General features: G+C 43.2%; 1 protein-coding gene across 3 annotated transcripts in view; it reads right to left on the bottom strand.

Annotated features, from left to right (window-relative positions):
- HTR4 (5-hydroxytryptamine receptor 4) overlaps positions 1–25,511 on the bottom strand; it is a 704,330-nt gene that overhangs the window by 190,923 nt on the left and 487,896 nt on the right. For all 3 annotated transcript variants that reach the window (XM_077472675.1, XM_077472674.1, XM_077472673.1), the window contains one exon: positions 15,308–15,876. In XM_077472675.1, the coding sequence (XP_077328801.1) occupies positions 15,308–15,876 (569 nt within the window). The remainder of the gene's footprint in view (positions 1–15,307; positions 15,877–25,511) is intronic.

Here is a 25,511-nt window from a genome sequence, read left to right on the forward strand (position 1 = left end):
TGGACCGATAGCGGTCCTTACAGAACAGCAGACTGTACTGCACTCAGGCCTATGTACCGTAGCACCCTATACCAAGTTACCAGTCCTTATAAGAACTTTTGTGGACCAAGCAGGTTGTGTGTTAGTGTTTAGCAGACTGTGCGTCAGTCCCTATACCGCTGAAGGACTGCTGCAGTATAGGGCAGCGGTCAGCAGTAGTGCACGGCAACCCTATGTATTGTGGACCGATAGCGGTCCTTACAGAACAGCAGACTGTAACGCACTCAGGCCTATGTACCGTAGCACCCTATACCAAGTTACCAGTCCTTATAAGAACTTTTGTGGACCAAGCAGGTTGTGTGTTAGTGATTAGCAGACTGTACGTCAGTCCCTATACCAATGAAGGACTGCTGCAGTATAGGGCAGCGGTCAGCAGTAGTGCACGGCAACCCTATGTATTGTGGACCGATAGCGGTCCTTACAGAACAGCAGACTGTAACGCACTCAGGCCTATGTACCGTAGCACCCTATACCAAGTTACCAGTCCTTATAAAAACTTTTGTGGACCAAGCAGGTTGTGTGTTAGTGTTTAGCAGACTGTGCGTCAGTCCCTATACCGCTGAAGGACTGCTGCAGTATAGGGCAGCGGTCAGCAGTGGTGCACGTCAACCCTATCTATTGTGGACCGATAGCGGTCCTTACAGAACAGCAGACTGTACCGCACTCAAGCCTATGTACCGTAGCACCCTATACCAAGTTACCAGTCCTTATAAGAACTTTTGTGGACCAAGCAGGTTGTGTATTAGTGTTTAGCAGACTGTACGTCAGTCCCTATACCGCTGAAGGACTGCTGCAGTATAGGGCAGCGGTCAGCAGTGGTGCACGTCAACCCTATCTATTGTGGACCGATAGCGGTCCTTACAGAACAGCAGACTGTACCGCACTCAAGCCTATGTACCGTAGCACCCTATACCAAGTTACCAGTCCTTATAAGAACTTTTGTGGAACAAGCAGGTTGTGTGTTAGTGATTAGCAGACTGTACGTCAGTCCCTATACCAATGAAGGACTGCTGCAGTATAGGGCAGCGGTCAGCAGTAGTGCACGGCAACCCTATGTATTGTGGACCGATAGCGGTCCTTACAGAACAGCAGACTGTAACGCACTCAGGCCTATGTACCGTAGCACCCTATACCAAGTTACCAGTCCTTATAAGAACTTTTGTGGACCAAGCAGGTTGTGTGTTAGTGATTAGCAGACTGTACGTCAGTCCCTATACCAATGAAGGACTGCTGCAGTATAGGGCAGCGGTCAGCAGTAGTGCACGGCAACCCTATGTATTGTGGACCGATAGCGGTCCTTACAGAACAGCAGACTGTACTGCACTCAGGCCTATGTACCGTAGCACCCTATACCAAGTTACCAGTCCTTATAAAAACTTTTGTGGACCAAGCAGGTTGTGTGTTAGTGTTTAGCAGACTGTGCGTCAGTCCCTATACCGCTGAAGGACTGCTGCAGTATAGGGCAGCGGTCAGCAGTAGTGCACGGCAACCCTATGTATTGTGGACCGATAGCGGTCCTTACAGAACAGCAGACTGTAACGCACTCAGGCCTATGTACCGTAGCACCCTATACCAAGTTACCAGTCCTTATAAGAACTTTTGTGGACCAAGCAGGTTGTGTGTTAGTGATTAGCAGACTGTACGTCAGTCCCTATACCAATGAAGGACTGCTGCAGTATAGGGCAGCGGTCAGCAGTAGTGCACGGCAACCCTATGTATTGTGGACCGATAGCGGTCCTTACAGAACAGCAGACTGTACCGCACCCAAGCCTATGTACCGTAGCACCCTAGACAGACCAAGTTACCAGTCCTGATAAAGAGCTTTGTGGAACAAGTGAGTTGTGAATGATTAGCAGACTGCAGCAGAAGGGCAGCAGTCAAGTATAATATTCTTTCTATATTTGGAAGAAAGAATATTATACGTGTACAAGCCTATTACCGTACCACTGATACCAGTCCTGAAAAGAACCTTTGTGGAACTAATAGTAACAGCAAGTCTTTAAAATTATCCTCACTGCCTGACACACTGCTTCCTGCCTGTCCCTATACAAATTGGCAAAAAAGAGTAGGCTGGAACGATTAGCTGGAACAGCTCTTTTGTGGACCTGATAGTAACAGCTAATGATGATGATGATGATGATGATGAAGAAAGACTAATCTGGCTGAGCTGTCCCTAAAATAGCAGCATACAGCGCTCTGTCCCTTTATCTAAACTGACAAAAGAAACTCAGGCTGCTGACCTAACACCTATACCAGTCCTGAAAAGAACTTTTGTGTACCAAATAGCTAGCGTTTTCTCTGTCCCTACTCCACACAGGATCCTTTCCCTACAGTGACAGAAGAAAGAATGTAAAATGGCCACCGGATCGGGTGTATTTATAGGTTAGGGGGAATGTCCAAGTGTCCATGAGCTGTCATGTCTCAATTGGTTGTCCTGTAACACATGATAAACGTGTCACGAAAGGTTAAAGTTCTTGTATACATTAAACACGTAAGTCCGCCGGGGCGAACGACGGAAAAAGGCGTTCGAACCCGCGGACGGCGAAAGTCGGAAATTCGCCGCGAAACGACCGCCGGGCGAACCGTTCGGCCATCACTACCGATGACTGCTATTTTTTTTTCACCTTAATGAGGAGTTTAAGCTAAGAGAGATCTGTTTGGAAAGTCAGTAGGTACCAGCAAATGTGAGGTTTTAAAATCACATGAGTAACACAGATGTATCATATCACACTGTGGGTGTCTTATAAATACATAATACTGGGACTCCTAAGTATTATTTTGGGTCCAGTTCAGGATGGATACTTCCTGTCCCCTTGGTCAATTGCCTTATGCAAGCCTCCCCCAAGTCAACTGGGTAGCCTTGATAGCCTTGGGGTGGAAATGCAGGTAGAGACAGTTTGCCTACTCTGGTTCAGTATATCTGGAATTGATGGCTAGAGGAGTAAGGCACATAAATCCCATAATTGCTATCAGATTGTATCTCTGTATACAGAGGCAGCATGGACACTGTTCCACCAACAATAAAATACAAACTGTCAAGTCAAAAAACAGCAATAATGATAACAACTGTATTGTACCCTAAGGCATTGCAGTGGTCTGAAACATCTGACTAAACAAGAATGGATTATTAACTCAGCATTAGGGATGGGCAAATGGTTCAGCCCGAGCATAAGTTCGGGCCGAACTTTCGTTGTTTGGGAGTTCAGCGACCATTTGTTCTCCCCCCTGAACAGACCACAATGCATTGCAGCGCTGAACAGTGCATTGCAAGCCCTGATTGGCTGAAGCAGTGAAAGCTTTGGCCAATCAGGGCACAGAGCAATGTCAGAGTCATGTTTGGACACTGTCATGACTTTATGCAATCATGGCTCATTCCCGCACCACAGTATAAAAGTATTTATTCAATGGCAGCCATTTTCAGTGTGATTTTGGCATGCAGAAAGATAGAACAGGGCTCTGTTCAGTGCTATTAGTTAGTGTGCTATACTGTGCTATTTTGCTTCAATTGTCAGAGTAGAATATTAATTTAGTGTCAGTCTAGGGATAGTGTGAATGTAGTGAGGAGGACCATCAGGACCATCATTCAGCTTTGCATAGTGTGCAGCTAGAGTAGGGACAGCTCAGATAGTTTCACTGTAGTGTAGTGAGACCAAGTCATTCATACATACATTACTGTGAAGTAGAGGCAGCTCAGATAGTTTCAGTGTAGTGTAGTGAGACCGTATCAGTAATCTTTATATTAGTTTATAGCTAGAGCAGGGACAGTTCAGTGTAGTGATGGTTGAACACCATCTATTTGATTGCGTTACTGACAGTTTAATGCCATTTACTTCTGTGTGCGTTACTGTCAGTTTAACGCCATTTACTTCTGTGTGCATTACTGCCATTTTAATGCCATATAGTTCTGTGTGCATTACTGCCAGTTTAGCGCCATGTAGTTCTGTGTGCGTTACTGTCAGTTTAATGCCATATAGTTTTGTGTGTTACTGCAAGTTCAATGCCATTTATTTCTGTTTGCATTATTGCCATATAGTTATATGCCATTAAGTTTAATGCCATATAGTACTGTGTGTCACTGTACGTTTGGAGCATTATATTGCAGTATATTCTAGTGTATCCATGGAGTGTGTCTGTGTAGTGTGAGTACTCAAATTAAAGTGCACCAAAGGTGGATGTGGTGGTCAGTCCTCAGGCAAGGCATAGTTTCCTCTGTTTAGGGAGTTTACCTGTGCTATCCAGCCATGCATGCAGAGGAGGTGGTTGACTGGCTTACTAAACCTTCCTCATCCTTCTCATCCTCGGTCACACAAGCAGTGACAAGTATGCAGTTGCCAGAGTGGATAAACCTGCCTCCTTGTCCACATCTATTCCTGCCATAGCCCAAAAATCAGCCATAGAGGAGTCAGCTGAGTTATTTGACCACAGCTTCAGCCACTTGCTTCTTAATGATGCCCAGCCATTACTAGATTCATATGTTGGTTCTGAGGTTGAGGATGATAGGAACATGTGCCTAGAGAGAGGGGAGAACACTGGTAGACAAATTGGCATTCATGTTCCCCGGGGCCATCTTTAATTTTGATTGGGCCCTGGGCAAACATTTTCTTGCCCCCCCCCCCCCCTCCATTCTGAGACATACAAAAAATAGCAGGTAGACTCAAAATCAGTTTACTGCAGCAGATCATGCAGTGATTGCAATTGTTTGCCAGACCTTACAGCCTATCCTTACTGCTCGCTGGGTGGTTGCTAGAGGTTACAACACATAATTTCTGCTTGCCGATTGGTTGATAAAGGTTAATGCACATCATTACCACTTACTGATTGGCTGCTAGAGATTAAAGCAGATCACTACTGTTCGCTGATTGGTTGCTACAGGCTAATACACATCATTACCTCTCACTGAGCAGTGGAGCAATCCTAAATAATTGAGCAAGTAAAGGGGCACATTAATATACATACTACAGGAGAGTGTCAGAGAGTGCAGACATACTACAGGAGAGGGTCAGAGAGTGCAGACATACTACAGGAGAGGTTCAGAGACTGCAGACATACCGCAGGAGACAATCAGAGACTGCGGACATACCGCAGGAGACAATCAGAGACTGCGGACATACCGCAGGAGACAATCAGACTGCGGACATACCGCAGGAGACAATCAAAGACTGCGGACATACCGCAGGATACAATTTAAAGACTGCAGACATACCGCAGGAGACAATCAGAGACTGCGGACATACTGCAGGAGACAATCAGAGACTGCGGACATACTGCAGGAGACAATCAGAGACTGCGGACATACTGCAGGAGACAATCAGAGACTGCGGACATACTGCAGGAGACAATCAAATACTGCGGACATACTGCAGGAGACAATCAGAGACTGCGTACATGCTACAGGTGATGGTCAGAGAACTTTCAGCAATGCACAGCTTGACAGTTGAATAACACAGCTCAGGGTTTAAGCAGTCAGGCATTTTATGGGTGTAAGGACATACCTGGGCAGCCAAACTCACTACATACATTTAGAGGTATGTGGGCGGGGCTTCCATTCTCTGATCTCACTACAACAGCCGGGAGCTCCACTGATGCTTTGTAGGGGGCCCCGTTACCCGTGAATTTGGGCCCCAAATTAAGGTTTTGCAGAGTGCACAGAGGACACGGGAAGCTGTATTCCCGCGCTAGCCAGCTGAGAGGGGGCAGGGCCGGGAGCTCCACTGACGCTCTGACCCCGCCCTCGTGCAGCCTGAATGCTCAGAACAAAGCGGCTGTAGTGAGAGCCAGTGATCAGAGTGGGAGCGTCAGTGGAGCTCCCGGCCCTGCCCCTCTATACTGGCTGGGGAATACTGAGGTCCGGGGGCGGGGCCGGGAGCTCCACTGACGCTCCCACTCCGATCACTGCTCTCACTACAGCTGCTCTGTTCGGAGCATACAGGCTGTACGGGGGCGGGGTCAGAGCTTCAGTGGAGCTCCCGGCCCCGCCCCCCCTCAGCTGGCTAGCACGGGAATACAGCCTTCCGTCCCGTGTCCTCTGCGCACTCTTAAAAACTTTCATTGGGGCCCCAATTCGCGGGTAGCAGTGCGGGCCCCCCTACAAACATTGGGCCCAGGGCAGATGCCCCGTTTGCCCTGCGCTAAAGACGGCCCTGATGTTCCCCCAGCCGTAGTGTATCTCCAAGTTGTCTCCAGTGGTAATGATGATGATGATAATGAAGATGGAGGAGATGGAGACAATTATGAAGATGATGAGGTCACTGATGCGACACTTGGGTGCCAGATAGATCAGAGGAGGACACTGAAGGTGAGGCGGCGCAACCCCAAGTAGGCCGACATCAAGAAAGAGTAGAGAGCAGCCATCCTATTCGATCACATTCTGCAGCTGTTAACTCCCAGCCCACTCCCCAAAGCTCAGCGGTCTGGGCCTTTTTCAGCACACCTGCAGCAGATCACACTGTTGCTATCTGCAAAATGTGTCTCAGGCACATCAAACAGGGCAAAAACACCAGCCATTTGTGTACCACATGTTTAACAAAGCATTTAATGTCTAACCATTCAGCCCGTTGGCAAAAGCCCCTAAAAGCCACGCAAAAGGGGCACAAATCTGTCCCTCCTCCTCCTCTTTCTTATCCAATTCAGTCTGCCCTCTACCTCTCAGAAGCCTCCACTGACAGGGATGATGGTATAGCATAGGATGTCCCAGGTCCTAGCAGCACATCTACCAGCAGCACACCACCAGCTGTAGACTGTAGATGGCAAATCTTTCTGCCCCATCTGCTGCAGTGGAAAAAATACAGTCCCTGCCACCCACATACCCAGCGTCTAAATGCTAGCTTGTCAAAGCTGCTGGCTCTCCAACTTCTGCCTTTCAGCATGGTGGATTCTGCCCCCTTCCGTGAATTCACACAATGCGCTATACCACAATGGCAGGTTCCCAGTCCATACTACTTTTCACGTAAAGGCCATTACATCTCTCTACCATGACGTGGAAGAGAATGTTCTGGCATCGTTGGGCAAAGGAGTCAGCAAAGGAGTTAGCCATAAAAAAAAGCCTTACTGCTGACACGTGGTCCAGCAAGCAGGGGCAGGGATGATATATTTAATTCACAGCACACTGGGTAATGTTGCTTACAACTCAAAAGGATGCAGGACAGGATGTGCCCCAACATTTCCATACAGCTGGTGATGATGATGCCAGACCTCTACCCCTCCTCCTCCTCCGCCACCTCCATGCCCTCCTTTGCAGAATTGTCCTATGAGCATATAGGTACCCCCTAAGCGCTCAAAGGGCTATTCCATGAGTCAGGCTAAAAGGTGCCATGCAGTGCTTTAGCTGACATGTTTAGGGGACAGGAACCACACCAGAGCAGAGATTCTTGCAGCTCTGCAGGGACAGGTCCAGAGGTGGTTCACATCACTCCAGCTGGAGCTAGGAATGGTGGTATAATGGCTCAAACCTCCTGTCCGCCCTTTGACAGGGAGAGTTGACACATGTGCTATGCCTGGCATATGTCCTCAATTTGGTGCAGAATTTCCTAAATACGTACACCCAGGGTTGTAAGATGTGCTAAAGCTGGCCCGAAGAGTGTGTAGCCATTTCAGGAGGTCATACACAGCCAGTGCTTGGCTGGCTCAAATTCAGCGGGAATTCCACCTGACCATAAACCGCCTGATTTGTGACATGCCCATCAGGTGGAACTTGACTTTGGCAATGATTCAGAGGGCAGTCAACGAGTACCTGTGTGAGTACGGCACGGTGACAGGCTCAGGCTGTCTCTGCTTTTTTTCCCCATACCAATGGCTGATCATTAAGGATGCATGCGCTGTATTGTCACCATTTGAGGAGGCCACAAGGATGGTGAGCCATGGTAGTTCATGCATCAGTGACACAATCCCTGCTATGTTGCTGCTGGAGCAATATGGATAGGGCACTGGAGGCAGAGCAGCAGGAGGAAGAGGAGGACTTCCTTTCCTCTCAAGGCCCACTTTATCCAGACACCATCATTCCTATGTCACAGAACACACAGGAGGAGAGAGGGGCGGAGGATGAGGAGGAGGATTCTGACACTTTCATAGGCTTCGAAGAAGAGGAAGACATGCATCAATCTGTAGACATGCATCAATCTGTAAACAATTGCTTTCCAACCCCAGGACCCTTGGGAGTAGTAATGGGGTGGGTAGTAGTAGTGGCTGGGAGGAGGAAGTTCCAGATGCTCTCATTCTGAGTGACCCAGAGGAGTCTGCTTCTCAAGCCTCATCAAATTTGAGCCGTCTCCATCACATGGGGGACGATTACCTCAGGCCAAAACAGAGATGGAGAGCTTTCCAGCTGATAATCCACTGAGTTACTGGGTCATGATATTAAACCACTGGCCAGAACTTGCTCAGTACACTATTGAGTTGTTGGGCTGCCCTGCATCCAGCGTGCTTTCAGAATGGACATTCAGTGCTGCAGAAGGTACTTTACTGATCATAGAACGCATCCGTCCACAGACTCCGTGGACCGTTGACTTTTTTTTAAATGAATCAGTCCTGGATTACCAGATATGAAGGCCCTGATGCCAATGTCACTGATTAAGTCTTTTTGGGATGTGGAATCTCTGCAGGACTTTGAGGCTGCCTATCTTTGAGGGTTTTCAATCATTTCATCTGGAAGAATGTTTTTGGCATAGGTTTCATGGGCACAATTAACACCCAAAGACCAATTTTTCAGCACCTGTTTGACAGGTGCATATCATTACAATTTTTTTTGCCTTCATCAAGAGCACCTCTATAGGGTTACAGTGGGAAGGTGCCCCCGATACCCAAAGAGTCATTTTTCTGCACCTGTTTGACAGATGCATATCATTGTAATATTTTACGGCAAGGCCAATTCTTGCTTTCATCAAGAGTACTTCTACAGGGTTATGGTGGGAAGGTGCCACCGACACCCAAAGACCAATTTTTCTGCACCTGTTTCACAGGTTTGACAGTTGCAAGGCCAATTCTTGCTTTCATCAAGATTATCTCGATAGGGTTACGGTGGGAAGGCGCCACTGACACCCAAAGACCGATTTTTACACACCCGTTACTTCTATCTAAAGTCAAAGTGACACCAGAATGTATCCAAAAATCTCTAACTTTGTTCCCAGTGCACTACATTGTGGCCTCATCATACACACTGGCTCTCCAGCTGTTTCTGAGCAAAATAAAGGCATCTTGCGATGAAATTTTTTTTTTTTTATTGATACATGTCCCCCAGGGCAGGACCTGGACCCCTATAACCATTGTATGCCCAATTACTTGCATATAAGCCTTCAAAATGGGCACTTTTGATTTTTGACGTTCAGGTCCCATTGACTTTAATGGGGTTCGTTATTCGGGCCCAAACTTTCGGTAATGTTCGAAAGTTCTGGTGTGAACCGAACAGGGGTCCGTTCAGCCCATTCCTACTCAACATGTGGTACTATAAGCCATGCCCTGTGTTGGCTACATGGAATTCCAATTCTGCTGAGACTTAGTGGCTCCTGGAAGTGATCTCAGTCCCTTTTGCATCACCGTCCCTTCAAAAACATTAAACCTATCCTGCAGTCAAAATCCCCATTTCAGTACTTGTTACTCAGAAATGTACGTTTACTATAATTGAATTGCACTCAGTGTCCTCATAAATAGCCTTATCATTCATCTGCATCTAACTGTACAGATTACACTGCTCTTCCCCCATTGAAGAATTCCTCTAGTACAAAGGATATATACAAAAACACAAACACTTGTAGCTAAGGCCAATTCAAGGCAATTTTTCAGTACACTCTGTTCTTAAAAGGATTCAACTTTGATTGGCACATTCCATACTTTCACCACAACACCTGAATATTATCAAACAATTCAATTAATGTAGGACGACCAGTCTAAATGATACATATACAGTGCCTTGAAAAAGTATCCATACCCCTTGAAATTTTCCACATTTTGTCATGTTACAACCAAAAAAAGGTAAATGTATTTTATTGGTATTTTATGTGATAGACCAACACAAAGTTGCACATAATTGTGAAGTAGAAGGTAAATGATAAATGGTTTTCAATTTTTTTTACAAATAAATATCTGAAAAGTTTGGCGTGTATTTGTATTCAGCCCCCTTTTCTCTGATACCCCTAACAAAAATTGAGTGGAATCAATTGCCTTTAGAATTCACCTAATTAGTAAATAGAGTCCACCTGTGTGAAATTGAATCGCAGCATAAATACAGTTGCCCTGTGAAGCCCTCTGAGGTTTGTTAGAGAACCTTAGTGAACAAACAGCATCATGAAGGACAAGGAACACACCAGACAGGTCAAGGATAACGTTATAGAGAAGTTTAAAGCAGGGTTAGGTTATAAAATATATCCCAAGCTTTGAACATCTCATGGAACACTGTTCAATCCGAAAATGGAAGTATGGTACAACTGCAAACCTATCAAGACATGGCTGCCCACCTAAACTGACAGGCCGGGCAAGGAGAGTATTAATCAGAGAAGCAGCCAAGAGGCCTGTGGTAACTCTAGAGGAGCTGCAGAGATCCACAGCTCAGGTGCAAGTATCTGTCCACGGGACAACTATTAGTCGTGCACTCCACAAATCTGTTTTTTATGGAAGAGTGGCAAGAAGAAAGCCATTGTTGAAATAAAGCCATAAGAAGTCCCATTTGCGTTTTTTTAAACTATTGATACCCCCCACTGATACCTCCGCCTGTGGAAGGAAATTCCACATCCTTGACACTCTTCTCAGTAAAGAACCCTCTACGTAGTTTAAGGTTAAACCTCTTTACTTCTAATTTTAATGAGTGGCCACATGTCTTGTTAAACTCTCTTCCGCAAAAAAGTTTTATCCCTATTGTGGGGTTACCAGTACAGTATTTGTAAATTGAAATCGTATCTCCTCCCAAGCTCAGTGCTCACAGCCTTCCTTCATATCTAATGTCCTCCAGACCCTTTATTAGCTTTTTTGCCCTTATTTGTACTTGCTCCATTTCCAGTACATCCTTCCTGAGGACTGGTACCCAGAACTTAACAGCATACTCCAGGTGTGGCCGGACCAGAGTCTTGTATTGTGGGAGAATTATCGCTTTATCCCTGGAGTTAATCCCTTTTTTTTAATGCATGCCAATATTCTGTTTGCTTTGTTAGCAGCAGCTTGATTCCTATAGAGGTTCTCCCCCCAGTGTATAGATTGCATTCATATTTTTGCTACCCAAATGCATTATTTTAAATTTTTCTACATTAAACCTCATTTGTCATGTAGTTGCCCACCCCATTTATTTTTTCAGATCTTCCTGCAGGGTTTCCACATCCTGCGGAGAAGTTATGCCCTGCTTAGCTTAGTATTGGCTGAAAATACAGAGATTGAACTGTTTACCCTATCCTCCAGGTCATTTATGAACAATTTAAATAGGATTGGCCCGAGCACAAAACCCTGTGGGACTCCACTACCCACCCCTGACCATTCCGAGTATTCCCCATTTATCACCATCCTCTGAACTCGCCCTTGTAGCCAGTTTTCAATCCATGTACTCACCCTATGATCCATGCCAACGGACTTTATTTTGTACAGTGAATGTTTATGTGGAATTGTGTCAAATGCTTTTGCAAAATTTAGATAAACCATGTCTACGGGCCTTCCTTTATCTAGATAGCAACTCACCTCTTCATAGAACCCATACTGATTACTGCTAAAGATACAATTTTCATTATTAAAATCTTGTATATAGTCCATTATCATCCCCTCCAAGAGCTTGCATACTATTGATGTTAGTCTAACTGGCCTGTATTTCCCAGGGATGTATTTTGTGACCTTTTAAAATATTGTTGCTACATTGGCTTTTCTCCAATCCGCTGGTACCATTCCAGTCAGTAGACTGTCAGTAAAAATTAGGAACAATGGTCTGGCAATTACTTGACTGAGTTCTCTAAGTACCCTCTGGTGCAAGCCATCTGGTCCCGGTGATTTATTAATGTTACGTTTCCCAAGTCTAATTCTAATTCTGTCCTCTGTTAGTCATGAGGGTGCTTCCTGTGATGTGTCACGAGGATGAACACTGCAGTTTTGGTTACTGACCCCCCCCCCCCCCCGATTCCCTCCCTAGAGAAGAATAAATTCAATACCTTTCTCATCTCCCCATCCTTTGTTCCTCATTCTTTATGGGGCCATTATGGTCTGTCCTCCCTTTTTTTACTGTTTACATAAAGAATTTATTGCTTTTTTTTGCTCTCCTCCACTATGTATCTTTCGTGTTCTATCTTAGCTGGCCTAATTGCACCCTTACATTTCTTGTTGCATTGTTTATAAAGTTTGAATGCTGATGATGATCCCTCAACCTTATATTTTTTGAAGGCCCTCTCCTTTGCTTTTATATGCATTTTTACATTGGCGTTAAGCCATCCAGGTCTTTTGCTCGTTCTTTTAAATGTATTACCCAATGGGATGAACTGGCTAATGCCCTTATTTAATATGCTCTTAAAGCGAACACATCTCTCCTCCATGTTCTTTGTTTCTAAGATTTTATCCCAATTTATATCTTCTAGCAAGGTTCATAGTTTAGGGAAGTTGGCTCTTTTGAAATTCAATGTCTTTGTATGTCCCTTATGTTTACTATTTGTGTGATTTATACTGAAGCCAATTGACCTGTGATTGCTGTTTCGTAAATTTCCCCGTATTTCCACATACGTGATCAGGTCTGTATTGCTGGTAATCAGTACATATAGTAATGCTTTATTTCTAGTTGTTATGTCTACCATTTAACCCATGAAATTTTCCTGCAAGACATTTAGGAACTGGCGAGCCTTTGACGAATGCGTAAAACAGGGGTCTTCAAACTATGGCCCTCCAGTTGTTCCAGAACTACAGTTCCCATCATGCCTAGTCATGTCTGTGAATGTCAGAGTTTTACAATACCTCATGGGATGTGTAGTTCCACAACAGCTGGAGGGCCGTAGTTTGATTATCCCTGACCTAAAAGAACTAATCTATCAGTAAAGTTTGTTACCTCCTTTAAACAAATGTACTATATTTCTAAATTCCTATCTTCAAATGACAGTGCCCTCCAGGCTAGCCTCAAGAACATAGAAAGTAGTAGTCAAACTACAAGTTCATTTTAAAGACTATAGCTCAGAAAAAGCATAAAACCAGAAGGGGAACACATGGGTTTTGTGAAATTGATCAACCCAATTAGCCTTGTTGTACATGACACATTTAGCGTTTGATGGAGTTTGAGCTCTTAGGAATATTCTACCTTCAATATTTAGAACTTTAACTGCTCATTGCATATAGGAGTGATGGAGTGCTGAGTACAGTATGCCATATTTGAGAAAACACCAACAGTTTAGGGATTCATCTTTTACAATGTATTAAATATGAAGACCAGCAGAGGACTACAGAGGAGCCCCAAAAAATGTAAGTTGTCTGGATCCCCATTGGGACCCAATAAACTGTACCTTGATATAAAAAAGTGTGTAAAAATATAACATTGCTTTCACTTATCCCACTGCCGATTCCATGAATCTTTGTTGTGTTGCAGAATACTTCAAACACTTCACAATGTTTTGAATATCTGAGTCCCCCATTGGGCATTGTGGTTTCATCTATCAGTCTCTACATCACCATTGTGCCTGGCTGATGTTGGATCCATGGATGAAATTACAACATTTGTGGGGGTCTAGACATCAGTCACTCCCAGCAGTGTCATATTGTAAAGAAGTCATGGCTATGTAAGAGAGCACAAATCTGTGGAACAAGCACTGGAAGCAAGTGAGTCACGGAGAATCTTGAGAATCTTTTTACGCAGGCGGCTTTTGGGCCACTATCTTTTTTTTTTGTAGCGATAGAGTCCATTTAAAATTACAACATTGTTAATTAATAGTTCTTCTTTAAAATAATTAAGGGACAATTCATAAACATTAATACGAAAGATTAATTTCAAAGATTTAGCTCAGAGAGAGAAAGGCTCATACACACAAGTGCTCTTTTTATGACCTTGATGATACTTCAGTTTTTATTTCTGTTTTGCTCCATAGAGTACAGAGCCCATTTTGGAGCATGAATTGCTTTCCCTGAATTATACATGAGGGAAACCAGTTGAAACAGGCTTACTTAAAGGAAACTTATGCCAAAAGAAAGTGTTTTTATTTCTGTCTGCATTCCTGCTGGGGAGCTTCACCCCTCTACAGAGCAAAAAGTGAAGAGAAACTGTCCAATTGGGGCATGCATGCCTTAAAAAATGTATATGGGTATTCCATTTACTTATACCCTGCTGGGTCTCTAGGACAAGGAAAGGGAGTGAATTCCACCCTCAGCAGAACACAGGCAGCAAAAAAATAACCTGTTAGGCATTTAAACCCTTCCCTGCTCTATGCGAAGCAACAAAAACAAGTTTTGGCTTAAAATATGTACACTTTAAAGTTTACCCCCCCTCCCCCCCAAAAAAACAATTTTTTTTAATTTTTTTATTTTTTTAATTTTTTTTATTTTTTGTGATCCTGTGAATACCATACTTTCTGTCCTCTGGAGTTAATGTTCACTCCTCCACTGTATCTATGGTGGGAGCCATGATTGATACCCAGACATGACTTCAAATATGTCTCTGTTACATGAGGATGGGGGATTAGTAGTCTACAGAAGGAGGATAGCAATGTTTCTGCTTTCAGGAAGTGACAAAGACACAGTATTTCAGATGAGATCAACAGGAAATTGTTGTACTTGAAAATGTTCTCATCCTGAAAAATCAAAACCAATGCAGCCACTATATATATATTACATTTTACAAGTCTGTGTTTTCTTGAGTTGAATTCCCATCACTTCCTGTCCCAAACACACAAGAAGTGAGAGGCAATTATTCCAGAGGGAAGGGTCTTATTTTCCAGCATGTTGGTCACCTGAACAAACAGTAAAATGTGTACCTCCAAAGCGGAAACACAGAGAACAATAAAAAGCTGATAGTGACTTTGACCCATCCACACTATATCCAAATAAAAATAAAAAACAAACAAACATTTTAGCTTTAGATCTGTATATTTTAATCATAGCTAAACTAACAAAAAGGACAAGGCCAGACTGATTTCCTTTAGCTTTTTTTTGAGCCATTCCTGTGTGTACTTGGGATCTACTCCCCATAAGATGTAGCTGAAACCTATTCCTATTCCCTCCTTATGAGTTCTGTTCAGAAGCCTGTTTGGAACTGTAGGAGTCATATGCATATTATACAGATATACAGGTTCATAAGGTATTCCGATAACATTATTATATTGAATAGATAGTGTGTACTAACCTTAGAACATGTGTGGATCCATTAATTGTTGTGGTTGAACAGGGGACGGTTTGCCCTAGTATGGAAGGCCTTCTGTACTTCTCATCTCCGCAGCACAAAATGATGAGGAAGGCACGCCTGAAAGACTTGTTCAAAAAGGCATAGAGGAAAGGGTTCAACCCTGAATTAATATAGCCTAACCAGAGAAAAGCAGTCCAAAGCTGCCCTGGTACACTGTAGTTTATGAAAGGGTCAATGACATTGGTGATAAAAAATGGTGCCCAGCACAGGCAAAAACAGCCCATTATGATGCACAATGTCTTAGCAGCTTTGGTCTCTGTCTTCATCCTGTGAGTGGTGTGCTGATCAGGATGCTGATGTCGATGGTCTGCTGGCGCTCCTGCTCGCTGTAATACTCCAATCTGTCTGGCATGTTCTCGCGCTGTGACATAAATTCGATAGTAAGCAAGCACCATCAAGAAAAAAGGAATGTAAAAAGCTACCACTGAACATGTTATAGCATAGGGCTTGTTCACCATAAAAATACAATATGTTGAATTTGAGTCTTTGCTGAATCTTCTCTTTTCTATCTGGAAGAAAAGGATAAAAAAGGAAATTTTTTTTTGGGTTCATTCAATTGAAAATGTACTTAAATGTAATGAAAAGCAATGAAAAACAAAACAATAAAAAGTCATACAAATATTAACCCAGACCATTGTTCCACATGATCCTTCATTATTCAGTAAAGTCTCATACACACGATCGTTGTAACTTTCCCTTGGATTTTTGTACAAAGGGCGTTGGCCATTAACTTGTATTGCATACACATAGCAGGACTTTTTCAGCCAACTTTCACCAGATCACGTGGTTTTTCTGCTCTTTACCGCCACCTTTGGTCATCTTCTGTATTGTTGTCTGATTGGTTCTGAGCATGCGTGTTTGTACTTTGTACAAAAGTCGTATGGTTTTCTGTACACATAATCAGACTTTGCTCCATCGGACTTTTGTTGCCGTAAAGTTTGTCCTTTCGCATAGCCAACAAAAGTCAGATGAAAACCAAAAAAGTTTGTCCGATGGAGTGTACACACGGTCAGATGTTGCCTTAAAACAGATAATTTGCATGTTTTTTGTCAAAAAGTCTGATTGTGTGTACGGGCCTTTACATAATATTATTTAAAGCTGAACAACAGATGCCAAATCCAGCATTTATCCCAACTATGGATTTAATAAAAAGAATCATGACCTTTTTTTTTATATATGATTAGCATGTTTACCTGACTGTCTTAATGGACTTCCTGCAATCCCCATACACAGATGCATTTGACTGGGAGAGGAAGAGGCAGTAATGTAGGCCAAGCAGGTTGTACTGGCTTGCACAGTGCCACTTGCATAATACTGGCAGCTTCCTTAGAGACTTATTGAGGAGATGATCCATCCAATTACAGGTTAAAGTGGGTACCAGATCAGTCTGTACTGCTCAAGTACAGTGTGGCCTACAGAGTTTGCAGGGTTTGTAGGCCCCAGGCTGCTCTATCTTGTAGGGGAAACAGAAGGCCTTTTGCACAGAATGACATGTCTTTTGGCCGGTTCCCGTGTATTTTATTTGTATTTTTAGCTGCTTACCTGCTTTTCAGCTTTAACTGGTAAGATAAGAGAAGATAAGTATCCACACACAGGATCTGCTGCTCACTGGAACTTTTACTAAAAACCTGACATCTTACTTCACATAGTCAGTGGTAAAAGACATTCTGACACATTTTATAGATGATATACTTAGTCATGTAAGTAGAGATGTCAATTAGGAAACACATCCGTTGTCTTTCACCACTTTACGTTGGCAGGTTTCTAATGAAAATTCCAGGGAACAGCAGTACTGTTTTTTTTTTTTTTTTTTTTTATTTATGACAAGCGTGGGCAAAGGCTTTTTATGTGCATCAACCAGTTGTCAAAGTCTTCAACTTGACCTGCTTCTTTCAAATCATTTGCTGCTTGATATCATGAAATCAGCACGTCGTTGACAGTCACTTTAATTGCAACGCTTTCATGTCACTGAAGCTGATTTACTAAAGATGTAGAGAATCTACACTGAAAAAATCATGTGAATATCAACTTCAGTTGTCTATTCATGTGAAAAGAATCTGTACATAATTGGTTATTCAAAGCAATCAGGAAATTTGCTCTTAAAACGACTGGATACATTGGGTGAATATTCACATTTTTTTTTTAACTTTTTACCTTGAGGTGTTTGAGTACTGCTCAGACCTTAGATCAGTGGTAGGCAACCTCAGCACTTCAGCTGTTTTGGAACTACAAATGTCAGGGTCTTGCAATGTCTCATGGGACTTGTAGTTTCACCTAAGCTGAAGGGTCGAGGTAGCCTACCCCTACCTTAGATGAAGGGGTTAAACCCCAACATCTTGTCTTGAAAATTTGAATGCTAGTGCAAATTAAAAAAAAAGTATCACAGACAGTAACTCTTTTTGCCAACGTCTTTAGTAACCCAGTCTCATTGTCTTTTAAAAGATCTATTTATAAACAAGATGGTAATCTCCTTCTACCAAACATTTTTTTTAAAACTCTCCCTAGTAGTTCAGGATTAGGTTTATCTGAAGCTAAAACTTTTTCCTTTCACTTTCTGTCCCAAAAGACATTAGAGAAAGGGGAAATCACTTATATGGCTGTAAAAGGTGCCACTGCTAGGGAATTTGTGACCCCCTCCCGTTCCACTGGCATCTCCAAAAGCTTGGATTTCCAATCACATTCTGTACTAATGAAAATAGTCTTCAGGACAAATAGAGAGAGTGAATATCCCCAGTGTGGATACCAACAGCAATAAAAATTTTGACAGAGGTTCCAATTCTTCCCTATACCCTACTCTACAGTATATGCAAAATTACAGAAAATATTTTGGCTTTGGATACCCTTTAAAAGGTATATACTGTATAACCAAAGTTACCCTTAAAAATCTCCATATGCAACATTTACAAAATTCTACAGGTTGCATGTTTTGAGTTACAGAGGAGGTCTAGGCTAGAATTATTGCTCTCGCTCTATTGATCACGGCGATACCTCACGTGTGGTTTGAACATCATTTTCATAGGCATGCGCTACTCATGTATGCGTTTGCTTCTGTGCGCGAGATCGGCAGGACGGGGCACAATTACATTTTTTTTTTCTTATTTATCTTACCTTTTTTTTTTTAATTTTACACTTTTCTTTTAAAAATAAATAATTGTGTCACTTTTGTCCTTTTATTCCTATTACAAGGAATGTAAATATCCCTTGTAATAGAAAAAAAGCATGACAGGACCTTTTAAATATGAGATAAACTTTTTTGGCATAGGAAAGGTTTAAGCTTATGTAATTTATTTTCTGCTGTCTGTGTCCAGATTTGCCTTCACTTCCTGTCCTGCAAAGGAAGTAAGAATAAATCACTCCAAAAGCCATCCTAGAAAGCCGTCATGCCAACCAATCTTAAAGCAGAGGTCCCCCAAATTTTTTTTTTAAAGTCAGCAGCTACAAATACTGTAGCTGCTGACTTTTAAAATATAGACACTTACTTGTCCAGGGCGCCCGCAATGTCGGCACCCAAAGCTGATCTGTCGCTCAGCTCTCAGGTGCTGCCGCCATCATCTTCGGTAAGGGAATCAGAAAATGAAGCCTTGCAGCTTCACTTTCCGGTTCCCTACTACGCATGCGCGAGTCACGCTGCGCAATACGGATGGTCCCTGCTGTCTCTGGGACCCGTGTGTTTTCCAGCAGACAGCGGGGAGGGGGGGGAGGGGGGGGGAAGCTGAGTAGACTCCTGCAGGAGTCTATGCCTGGAAGTGGGTGAAAATACTAGACATGTGCAGAGTAAAATATTTCATTTCGGAATTTCGTTTTCGTCTGAAAACTTAATTTATTTAGTTACTCCCGAAATTCGTTTTTATTTATTTCGTTTTTCGTTCAAAAATTGCATTCGTCCGAAAATCCACATGAATCACGGTCGAATCTGTCTTTGAAGGCTTATGGTGTCTGTCGAATGTATAAAGAAGATTCGACGGAGCTAGTATATAGCATACTTTAGAACCCTATTAAAGTCTATGGGACTCCAACGTTCAAAATCTAAAGTGCTCATTTTAAAGGCTAATTTGCAAGTTACTGTCCTAAAAAGTGTTTGGGGACCCGGGTCCTGCCCCAGGGGACATGGATCAATGCAAAAAAAAGTTTTAAAAACGGCCGTTTTTTCGGGAGCAGTGATTTTAATAATGATTAAAGTGAAACAATAAAAGTGTAATATTCCTTTAAATTTCGTAGGGGGGGGTTGTCTATAGTATGCCTGTAAAGGGGCGCATGTTTCCCGTGCTTAGAATTGTCCCTGCACAAAGTGTCATTTATGCAGGAAAAAAAGTCCTTTAAAATCACTCGCAGCTATTATGAATTGTCGGCTCCCGTAATACAGAGAACACTCATTGAAAGTCATTGATAAAAAAATAAATAAATAAATAAAAAAAAAAGCGTGGGGGTCCCCCAAATTCAATTACCAGGCCCTTCAGGTCTGGTATGGATATTAAGGGGAACCCTGCCTCAAATTTAAGAAAAAATTTGACGTGGGGTTCCCCCTAAATATCCATAACCAGACCCTTCAGGTCTGGTATGGATATTAAGGGGAACCCCGCGTCAAATTTAAAAAAAAATTGACGTGGGGTTCCCCCTAAAAATCCATACCAGACCCTTTATCCGAGCACGCAACCTGGCAGGCCGCAGGAAAAGAGGGGGGGACGAGAGAGCGGCCCCCCCTCCCTCCTGAACCGTACCAGGCCACATGCCCTCAACATTGGGAGGATGCTTTGGGGGTCTGTGACCCCTCAAAGCACCTTGTCCCCATGTTGATGAGGACAAGGGCCTCATCCCCACAACCCTGGCCGGTGGTTGTGGAGGTCTGCGGGCGGGGGGCTTATCAGAATCTGGAAGCCCCCTTTAACAAGGGGACCCCCAGATCCCGCCCCCCCCCCTGTTTGAAATGGTAAGGGGGTACAAAAGTACCCCTACCATTTCACAAAGAAAGTGTAAAAAATGTTTAAATAAAACAAACACACTTTTGAAAAATTCCTTTATTAAAAATAAAAAAATAAAAAAAAGATTCCAGCGGCGGTAATCCACTCTTGCTATCCAGCGACGGACGGTCATATCTCCAGCGATGTCTCATGTCATCCAGCGCAGCTCAGCATCCTTCTTCTGTCTCCGTGTAGGAGACATTGCAGGCATTCCGGCGGCTGACGTTTGTTATATACGGAGGGCGGGGCCACCCGTCACCTGACCCCGCCCCCCTCTGACGCAAGGGGAAACCCGGGGTTCCCTGTGACGTAGGGGTGACCCGCACCCCTCTGATGTAAGACAGGCAGGTTTCCGTTACATCAGAGGGGGGCGGGGTCACCTATACGTCACGGGGAACCCCGGGTTTCCCCTTGCGTCAGAGGGGGGCGGGGTCAGGTGACGGGTGGCCCCGCCCTCCGTATATAACAAACGTCAGCCGCCGGAATGCCTGCAATGTCTCCTACACGGAGACAGAAGAAGGATGCTGAGCTGCGCTGGATGACATGAGACATCGCTGGAGATATGACCGTCCGTCGCTGGATAGCAAGAGTGGATTACTGCCGCTGGAATCTTTTTTTTATTTTTTTATTTTTAATAAAGGAATTTTTCAAAAGTGTGTTTGTTTTATTTAAAAAATGTTTACACTTTCTTTGTGAAATGGTAGGGGTACTTTTGTACCCCCTTACCATTTCAAACAGGGGGGGGGCCGGGATCTGGGGGTCCCCTTGTTAAAGGGGGCTTCCAGATTCTGATAAGCCCCCCGCCCGCAGACCTCCACAACCACCGGCCAGGGTTGTGGGGATGAGGCCCTTGTCCTCATCAACATGGGGACAAGGTGCTTTGAGGGGTCACAGACCCCCAAAGCATCCTCCCAATGTTGAGGGCATGTGGCCTGGTACGGTTCAGGAGGGAGGGGGGGCCGCTCTCTCGTCCCCCCCTCTTTTCCTGCGGCCTGCCAGGTTGCGTGCTCGGATAAAGGGTCTGGTATGGATTTTTAGGGGGAACCCCACGTCAATTTTTTTTTAAATTTGACGCGGGGTTCCCCTTAATATCCATACCAGACCTGAAGGGTCTGGTTATGGATATTTAGGGGGAACCCCACGTCAAATTTTTTCTTAAATTTGAGGCAGGGTTCCCCTTAATATCCATACCAGACCTGAAGGGCCTGGTAATTGAATTTGGGGGACCCCCACGCTTTTTTTATTTATTTATTTATTTATTTTTTAATCAATGACTTTCAATGAGTGTTCTCTGTATTACGGAGCCGACAATTCATTATAGCTGCGAGTGATTTTAAAGGACTTTTTTTCCTGCATAAATGACACTTTGTGCAGGGACAATTCTAAGCACGGGAAACATGCGCCCCTTTACAGGCATACTATAGACAACCCCCCCCCCCCCTACGAAATTTAAAGGAATATTACACTTTTATTGTTTCACTTTAATCATTATTAAAATCACTGCTCCCGAAAAAACGGCCGTTTTTAAAACTTTTTTTTGCATTGATCCATGTCCCCTGGGGCAGGACCCGGGTCCCCAAACACTTTTTAGGACAGTATCTTGCAGAATCTTTTCTCTCTGTCAAATCTTTTTTCTCTGTCGAATATTTTCTCTATATAATCTTGGACTAATAGAGGTAAGGTTAGGCACATTCGAACACAGGTTCTATAGACACAGATTGTTGTCAGAGTCATGTCGAATCTTCTATTCTATATCGAACTGTTGTAACAATGAAAACGAAAATAAAGCATTTATTTATGTCGGATCTTTCGTTTTTCGGATTTTGTGCTTTCGTTATCGTTTGTCAAAACGAAAACGAAAATAGCTGAAATTCGGACGAAAATGCATTCGGACGAAAACGAATGCACATGTCTAGAAAATACCTGTATTATACAGGTATCTGCACCCACCTCCCCCCTTGAAAAGTGCCAAATGTGACACCAGAGGGTGGGAGGGTTCCGAAAAAAGTGGAGGTTCCATTTTTGTGTGAACTTTGAAGATTTTCCCTTTATCTCTGTTCTTATGACAGCTCAAAATGAGCTGATTTTCCCAGCACTTTCAGTCTTGGTTATAATGGTCACCAGGACAAACAGAGAGAATGAATCTCCCCAAAGAGGACACAATAGAACAGCGGACACAGGTTGTTTCTACACTCCATCCAGATTTAAAAAAAAGTTTTGCTTATAAATATATATATAGGATTAGGGCTACAGGAAACATTTTTTTCTCAGGAAAACTCCTTGGGAAAAAACACTAATAATTGCTTCTGCAGGAGACTGGATAGGGTTAGCCTCATTATGCCTCGTACACACGATTGGACTTTCTTGACAACAAAACCGTGAAATTTTGTCCGAAGGGTGTTGGCTTAAACTTGTCTTGCATACACATGGCCACACCAATGCTGGCCAACAATTATGAACGTAATGACGTACTAGATGTACTACGTGTTTTTCAGCTCTTTAGTGCCACCCTTTGGGCTCCTTCTACTAATTTTGTGTTAGTAGAAGTTTTTGTGTTTTTCATTTCGTGCTTTTCGGTTAGTTTCCGAATGGCCGTTCGTCAACCAGACATGTTTTGCGGAATTGGAGGAGATAATATGTTATTTATTATTGGCCTTGGAGTTATTGCTTTTACATTTTTTTTTTGGTTGAATAATGATTTGATTTGGTATATTTTCTATATTTTTGGATGCATAGAATGCACTTTTTGGTTAAGTTCTATTAGCAGATAGCATAAAGTCTAATTTATTTATTTATTTATTTATTTTAATGCACAATAAAAATATTGTGTAGAATAATACTTGGCTATGTGTTTTACTTCAAATCACAGTTTGGGAGTAGGCAGTTAAATTTTAAAAATGAAATGTAATATTGACAAGGGACACCAACATAGTCGTATCTTTGATCTTAAAAACTACGGGATAATGGTGTTGTGGTAACTTGCACAAATAAAAAAAAACATAATAATATTATTCTTGATATTACTAGAAAAAAAAGCCTTTGAAAATGTATTTGTAATAACTCCATCAGTATCACCAAAGCAGCTTCATTATTATCCCATTAAAAAAGAAGAGAATGTGTGCTGCATTTGGAGATTTCATAATTTGCCGCGTCATGAATGTTAATTCTCCATTACAAATGCTAGCTTACAAGACCGACCACTTCTGCTTTCGAGCATGCGTGTTTGTACTTTGGACTTGTGTACGCACGCTCAGAAAATCCGACAACACACATCTGTTGGCCGAAAAGTTGAAGACATGCTAGCCAACATTTTTTGGCGGAAAGTCTGACAACAAATGTCCGATGGAGCATACACACGGTTGGATTTTCCTCTAACAGCCTGACATCCAACTAGGGATGAGCCGAACACCCCCCGGTTCGGTTCGCACCAGAACTTTCGAACGGACCCCAAATTCGTACGAACTTTAGAACCCCATTAAAGTCTATGGGACTCGAACATTCGAAATTAAAAGTGCTAATTTTAATGGCTAATATGCAAGATACTGTCCTAAAAAGGGTTTGGGGACCTGGCTCCTGCCCCAGGGGACATGGGTCAATGCCTAAAATGTTTTTAAAAATGGCCGTTTTGGCGGGAGCACTGATTTTAATGACGATTAAAGTGAAAAGAAAAGTGAAATATTCCTTTAAATATGGTGCCTGGGGGGTGTCTGTAGTATGCCTGTGAAGTGCCACGTGTTTCCCGTGTTTAGAACAGTCCCTGCACAAAATGACATTAAACGGAAATAATCCCATTTAAAACTGCTTGCGGTTTTAATGTTATATCTGGTTCCTGCAATATGGTTGAAAATCATTGAGAAAAATGGCATGGGTAGCCCTCCCTGCCCATTACCAGCCCCTTTGGGTCTTGTGCGCATATTAAGGGGAACCCAGTACCCATATTAAAAAAAGGAAATGCGTGTGGCCCCCAGGCCCTATATACTCAGAACAGCAGTATACAGGCGGTGCAAACAAGACAGGGACTGTGTAGGTTTGTTGTGTTAAGTTGAATCTGTTTGTAATTTTCAACTGGTACATTTTTAAAGTGTAGCTCCAGTCAAAAAAACTATTTTTAAGCTTTTTGGAAAACATAGGGAAGGGTTATCACCCCTGTATAATTTGTTTTGTCGTACATCTTTTTTCATCTCACTTGCTGTTGTCTCCTTCCATTTGCAAGTAGGAGATGTTTGTAAGTTGGATGTTTGAAAGTAGGGGCCTGCCCTATATGCTCTGCAGAAATGGCGGAACAAGGTGTTGGTTTTGCCACAACATTGTAAGCCCTCAAAGTGACTCTTGGTGGGCGCTGGAGCGCCCTGCTGTGAACGATTATATCAAGAATTGTAATTACATGCCATTGTTGAACAGTGGTAGAAAAATTGACCTTTGGTGGTTGTGGTGCTGGTGCCACAACACTATAAGTCCTCACAGTTACTCTGGGTGGGCACAGGAACGGGCCCTCCTGTGAAATATTATATCAAGAATTGTAATTACATGTCCCTGTTAAACAGGCAGAAAAATTGGGCCTTAGGCACTGGTGCTGGTGCCACGACACTGCAACCTCTCCCATATACTCTAGTTTTATTGCAGGGATTAGCCCTGCTGCAAAGCATTGCATCAAAAATTGTAATTAAACGCCCCTGTTAAACAGGGGCAGAAAAATTGGGCCTTAGGCACTGGTGCTGGTGCCACCACACTGCAACCTCTCCCATATACTCTTGTTTTATTGCAGGAATTAGCCCTGCTGCAAAGCATTGCATCAAAAATTGTAATTAAACGCCCCTGTTAAACAGGGGCAGAAAAATTGGGCCTTAGGCACTGGTGCTGGTGCCACGACATTGCAACCTCTCCCATATACTCTTGTTTTATTGCAGGAATTAGCCCTGCTGCAAAGCATTGCATCAAAAATTGTAATTAAACGCCCCTGTTAAACAGGGGCAGAAAAATTGGGCCTTAGGCACTGGTGCTGGTGCCACCACACTGCAACCTCTCCCATATACTCTATTTTTATTGCAGGAATTAGCCCTGCTGCAAAGCATTGCATCACAAATTGTAATTAAATGCCCCTGTTAAACAGGGGCAGAAAAATTGGGCTGATGGCACTGGTGCTGGTATCACGACACTGCAACCTCTCCCATATACTCTTGTTTTAT

This window comes from Lithobates pipiens, unplaced genomic scaffold (assembly GCF_037356315.1).
Source record: "Lithobates pipiens isolate NorthernLeopardFrog02 unplaced genomic scaffold, aLitPip1_a1.2 Scaffold_8, whole genome shotgun sequence".
NCBI lineage: Eukaryota > Metazoa > Chordata > Amphibia > Anura > Ranidae > Lithobates > Lithobates pipiens.